General features: G+C 33.0%; 1 protein-coding gene across 1 annotated transcript; it reads right to left on the bottom strand.

Moving 5' to 3' along the window:
- Positions 1–462: 462 nt before the first annotated feature.
- On the bottom strand, positions 463–1,882 carry LOC137927533 (uncharacterized). Its single transcript, XM_068771324.1, has 3 exons — positions 1,600–1,882; positions 1,385–1,492; positions 463–1,004 (listed from the first exon to the last, which is right to left on the bottom strand). Exons 1-3 carry the CDS (start codon positions 1,880–1,882, stop codon positions 463–465), a joined length of 933 nt encoding a protein of 310 aa, XP_068627425.1.
- Positions 1,883–6,407: the final 4,525 nt, after the last annotated feature.

Below are 6,407 nucleotides of genomic sequence, written 5' to 3'. Positions count from 1 at the left end.
ACAACTTCATATTTCGTGCAGTATATACGAAACTATAATGAAACGCCGGTTGTGAGATTCAAACAGAACTAACTTTTTATTTACGTTCAGAAACATACCTACATTTCACTTTATAACAATGACGGTAGGAACACTATACAATCTATGTTCCAATAGATGGCGGTATATGTATATTAATTAATGATTATTTGTATGTAATTTCAACACCCCCACTATATCAAATAATCACATAATGACAATATGTTAACTGAACTTGGATCTATTGTACACACATATATACAACTACACCTAATACATTCATAAAAGTGTGATGCCTTTTAGAGCACAAACTCTTTGTGAGCATATCAGCAGGCATATCAGCTGTCGACAAATATTTTAATTGAATAATATTATTGGAAACACATTCTCTAGTAAAGTGATATTTCAGATCAATGTGTTTAGACCTATTATGAAACACAGGATTTATTGACAGCTTCTGTGTTCTCTGTCATTGTATAAACACAACCTATATATTTTATTTGTTATTTCAAACTGTAAAGCCCGCAAATAAATGGCTTCTTTACAAGACTCTGAGATAGCCATGTGCTTAGCTTCACAACTTGATAGAGCCACAGTTTTCTGTTTCTTGCATTGCCAAGATATTATACCATTGGCAAGTACAAAACAAAACCCAGTATAAGACCGTCTATCCAAACGATTGTTTGCCCAATCGGCATCAACAAAACCTTTTATCTCAGAACTTCCATTTGCACAATATTTTATACCATAGTTTATAGTCCCTTTTAAATATTTTAAAACCCTTTTAGCATAACCCCAATGCTCACTAGTGTGACAATGATCAAATTGACTTAAATAGCTAACCGCATAAGTTATGTCTGGTCTAGTTAAAACAGATAGATACATCAAGCTCCCTATGAGCTGTTGATAAGGTACTTGGTTATTAATATTTTGTTTGTCTTTCACACTTAATTTACTCTCCATAGGTGTATCAACAGCCTTACAATCTGTCATATTGAACTTTCTTAACAAAGTATTAATATAATTCTCTTGACTTAAAGTTACTGACTTATTTAATTTGTCAAAATTAACGTTCATTCCCAAACATTTACTTGACCTAAATCTTTAATTTGAAATTGATTTGACAATACATTCTTAAGTTCTTCAGTTTCTCTCTTACAATTTGAGAATATAAAAAAGTCATCGACATATACTGTAACAATAGTCTTAAAATTATCAACATTTTTTATATACACGCATGGTTCCAACTTTGATTTACAATAACCTATTTTTAACAAACAACTGTCTACCTTCTTATTCCAGGCCCTTGAAGCCTGTTTCAGACCATAGATGGCCTTATTTAATTTTAATATTTTATTAGAGCTACCAGCAACATTATAATAATCTGTTTTTTGCATATAAATAGTTTCCTCCAAATCACCATTGAGAAATGCAGTTTTTACATCTAGATGTGTAACATGAAGTTCCAATAGTACTGACAATGAAAACAATACAATATGAAAAAAAAACAATAGTCTACCCCATACTTTTGAGAAAAACCCTTGGCAACTAGCCTGGCACGATATCTTACATTGTTCTCACTGTCACACTTCTTACGCAAAACCCATCTACATTGCACTATGGTTTTGTCTCTAGGCATATCAACAAGTTCCCACGCATTGTTACTATCAAAGCATTGTAACTCATCACGAACAGCCTCTAACCGTTGCTCTTTTTCAGGTCCTTTTAGAGCCTCATCAAGCGAAATTTCACTATTATCTTCTATATTATGACCGATGCAAGCATTAGAATGCCCATACCTGTCAGGTTGTCGTCTCTGCCTACATGCAACATCTCTTCTACCGACACTTACAATACTTTCCATAGAGCTATCGGAAGAGTCCTCTTCTGGTACAGGTGGCTCTTCTGGTGGAGGTACACTTCTGAGACATATCTCATCAAGGATATCTTCATTTTCAGAGCAATCTGAAAAAACCCCCACTGAATCTTCATATATCTCTTAGGAGTCTGCAGGTATTTCTTGGATTGGAACAGAAACTTCATCAGCTACTAGTGGTTTTTCAACAATGATGACATCTCTGCTGGTTGTAATCTGCTTAGTTTTCAGATTGTAAACGCGGTATCCTTTCACATCATCTGGATATCCTATAAGAATTCCTCTTTCAGCCTTTTTATCCCATTTCATTCTTTTTTCCTTAGGAATATGTATCATCACAATGCTCCCAAAAACTCTCAAATGGCTAATGTCTGACTTTTCTTGTGTCCATAACTCGAATGGAGTCTTCCCATTTAGAGTTGATGACACAGTCCTGTTTTGTAAATAGACTGCAGTGTTAGATGCTTCAGCCCAAAATTGTTTATCAAGTTCAGCATCAAATAATAAACATCTAGCTTTCTCTACTACAGTACGATTAAAGCGCTCTGCCAAGCCATTCTGTTCGGGCGTGTAAGGGTTACTTCTTTGATGAATTATCCCAGAATTCTTGAGATGATCATCAAATTCTTTATTACAGAATTCTCTACCATTATCGCTTCTTAAAATTTTAATTTTCTTGTTAAGTTGGTTTTCTACAAGAACTTTATATCTTTTAAAACAACTAAAAGCTTCACTTTTGTTTCTCATAAAATAGATGTATATCATGCGGCTATAATCATCAACAAATAATATAAAATATTTGGATCCTCCAATCGAAGCATTGAACGGTCCACATACATCTGTATGAACAGTATGCAGAAGTTCTTTACTTCTATAGCCATTCTGCGGAAAAGGTAAGCGGCTTTGCTTACCTTCACAACACACCCTACAAGACAATTTTGAAATATTTGCCTTTTTATCTAGTGTGATTCCTTCCACTGCATTCTCCATTCTATTTAGATAGTTGCTATTGACATGGCCAAGCCTGCGATGCCAAATATCGCTCGAATTCATCATAGCTGCCATCAATACTTCAGGCATTCTTAGCTTGTAGACACCATTTAGTAATTTAGCAGTACCAACTAATTCACCACATTTATTATAAATCTCACAGCCACTGTTGTTAAACAGTACTCTATTGCCTTTAGCAATTAGTTGACTCACAGAAATTAGGTTAGTGGTCAAACTAGGAACACACAATACACCTACAACAACTATATCATACTCGCAGTTATCTGTTAAGGTTGTTATCGATACGTCACCAGAACATTTCACCGACACCTTTTCTTTATTCGCGACCACAATTTCTTTGATCGAATGCTCAACAGAAACATTTGTGAGCCAGTGTTCATTGGCGGTTAAATGTGCACTCGCTCCGGAGTCAATATACCAGTCATTTTTGGAGAAAGCACCATTTAAAAACACAGCACTAAATGCGTTTGATTGTTTACGTTTACAAGACTTGTTATTTTCTGAATCTTTATCGGAACTGGTGCACTGATTGCGATAATGTCCTGTTTGTTTGCACTTGTAGCATTTTATAACCTTCAATTTTGACTTCGAAACATTTGAGTGATTTGAACCCGAATCATCAAACAAATTTTTGAGTTTCTCCCATAACTCTTTAGTAGTCTTAGATTCCTTTATATATACATAAAGAGATGGATCAATAGTTAAAATCAGATTCGCCTTAGTTTTTAAGTCGGCTGCGGCTTCTTCGGGTTTAGTAACTTTGATGTAATCAAAAGTTCCCTCCAACACGAGAAAATTCTCCGCTGCGAAAGCCCACTCTGTGTAGTTCTCCCGACCTTTCAGCTTAGGCACGCTCACGATATAGCTATTTGCCATTTTTAATTTTTAACTATATATCACAACTCACAGTTCACAAAACGTATAGTTCTCAATCTGCGTAGACTAATCGGCACGCTTGTGCAAGTCTTTTCGCGAGAAAAACACTTTATTTTATAAACTCGACTGGGCGCATAACCTATAATAAAACGCCGATTGTGAGATTCGAACAGAACTAACTTTTTATTTACGTTCAGAAACATACCTACATTTCACTTTATAACAATGACGGTAGGAACACTATACAATCTATGTTCCAATAGATGGCGGTATATGTATATTAATTAATGATTATTTGTATATAATTTCAACAGAAACACCTGACGTTGATTTGCGCTTCAAGATTTTCTAAGAAAGTCTTAATTTACTCCTGAAATTGATATTAGAGACATAACTTAACTTTTAAATTTTTAAATCTATGCAGTATCAATGTAACGCTAGATGCAGATTTTTCAGTTGGTCGATTAATACATTCGTCTTAATTTTTATTTTTGATTGCTTTTAATAAAAAAATATTTAAAAGACAACTGCATATTTTATGCAGTATGAACGAAACACCTGATGGTTATTTTCGCTTCAAGATTTTCTAAGAAAGTCTTTATTTACTTCTGAAATTGATATTAGTGACATAACCTAACTTTAAAATTTTTAAATCTATTCCGTATCAATGTAACGCTAGGTGGAGATTTTTCCGCTGGTCGATTAATACATTCGTCTTAGTTTCCAATTTTGATTGCTTTTAATAACAAAATTTTAAAAAGACAACTTCAAATTTCAAGCAGCATAAACGAAACACCTGATGTTGAATTTCGCTTCAAGATTTTCTAAGAAAGTCTCATTATTCTTCCTAAATTGTTATTAGAGACGTAACGTAACTTTTAAATTTTTAAATCTATGCCGTATCAGTGTATCGCTTGATGGAAATTTTTCTGCTGGTCGATTAATATATCAAGCAGTATATACGAAACACCTGATGTTGTTTTTCGCTTCAAGATTTCCTAAGAACGTCTCCTTTTACTTCTGAAATTGATATTAGAGACGTAACCTAACTTTTAAATTTTTAAATCTATGCCGTATCAATGTTACGCTAGGCGGAGATTTTTCCGCTGGTCGATTAATACATTCGTCTTAAATTTCAGCTTTTATAGCTTTTAACAAAAAAATATTAAAAAGACAACTTCAAATTACAAGCAGTATAAACGAAACACCTGATGTTGATTTTCGCTTCAAGATTTCCTAAGAATCTCTCATTTTTCTTCTGAAAGTGACATTAGAGACGTAACCTAACTTTTAAATTTTTAAATCTATGCCGTACCAATGTAACGCTTGGTGGAGATTTTTCCGCTGGTTGATTAATACATTCGTCTTAGTTTTCATTTCTGAATGCTTTGAATAAAAAAATATTAAAAAGACAACTTCAAATTTCAAGCAGTATAAACGAAACACCTGATGATGATTTTCGCTTCAAGATTTCCTAAGAATGTCTCATTTTTCTTCTGCAATAGATATTAGTGACGTAACCTAACTTTTAAATTTTTAAATCTATGCCGTACCAATGTAACGCTAGGTGGAGATTTTTCCGCTGGTCGATTAATACGTTCATCTTAGTTTTTATTTTTAATTGCTTTTAATAAAAAAATATTAAAAAGACAACTTCAAATTTCAAGCAGTATTAACGAAACACCTGGTGTTGATTTTCGCTCCAAGATTTTCTAAGAATGTCTCATTTTTCTTCTGAAAGTGATATTAGAGACGTAACCTAACTTTTAAATTTTTAAATCTATGCCGTATCAATGTAGCGCTGGGTGGAGAATTTTCCGCTGTTTGATTAATACATTCGTCTTAGTTTTTATTTCTGAATGCTTTTAATAAAAAAATATTAAAAAGACAACTTCAAATTTCAAGCAGTATTAACGAAACACCTGGTGTTGATTTTCGCTCCAAGATTTCCTAAGAATGTCTCATTTTTCTTCTGCAATAGATATTAGTGACGTAACCTAACTTTTAAATTTTTAAATCTATGCCGTATCAATGTAACGCTAGGTGGAGATTTTTCCGCTGGTCGATTAATACATTCGTCTTAGTTTTCATTTTTGATTGCTTTTAATAAAAGAATATTAAAAAGACAACATCAAATTTCATGCTGTATATAGAAAACATCTGATGTTGATTTACGCTTCAAGATTTCATAAGAATGTCTCATTTTTCTTCTAAAATTGATATTATAGACATAACCTAACTTTAAAATTTTTAAATCTATGTCGTATCAATGTAACGCTAGTTGGAGGTTTTTCCGCTAATCGGTTAATACATTCGTCTTTAATTTCAGTTTTTATTGCTTTTAATAAAAAAATATTAAAAAGACAACTTCAAATTTCTAGCAGTATAAACGAAATACCTTATGTTAATTTTCGCTTCAAGATTTTCTAAGAAAGTCTCATTATTCTTCCTAAATTGTTATTAGAGACGTAACGTAACTTTTAAATTTTTAAATCTATGCCGTATCAGTGTATCGCTTGATGGAAATTTTTCCGCTGGTCGATTAATATATCAAGCAGTATATACGAAACACCTGATGTTGTTTTTCGCTTCAAGATTTCATAAGAACGTCTCCTTTTACTTCTGA

This window comes from Battus philenor, unplaced genomic scaffold, assembly GCF_028537555.1.
Source record: "Battus philenor isolate CCGP_79_NKW_IND1 unplaced genomic scaffold, ilBatPhil1.0.hap1 SCAF_32, whole genome shotgun sequence".
Lineage (NCBI taxonomy): Eukaryota > Metazoa > Arthropoda > Insecta > Lepidoptera > Papilionidae > Battus > Battus philenor.
The sequence above is the reverse complement of the archived record's forward strand: the minus strand, read 5'-3'. Positions and strand labels throughout refer to the sequence as shown.

Excerpts from the sequence above, each read along its gene's own strand:
- LOC137927533 (XM_068771324.1), bottom strand. The coding sequence starts at position 1,882 with ATGGAAAGTATTGTAAGTGTCGGTAGAAGAGATGTTGCATGTAGGCAG. Across the intron at positions 1,493-1,599 it reads TTTGCGTAAGAAGTGTGACA|TACTATTGGAACTTCATGTT; the intron begins GTGAGAACAATG and ends TTTCATTGTCAG. Across the intron at positions 1,005-1,384 it reads AGATTATTATAATGTTGCTG|ATTGTAAGGCTGTTGATACA; the intron begins GTAGCTCTAATA and ends TCAATATGACAG.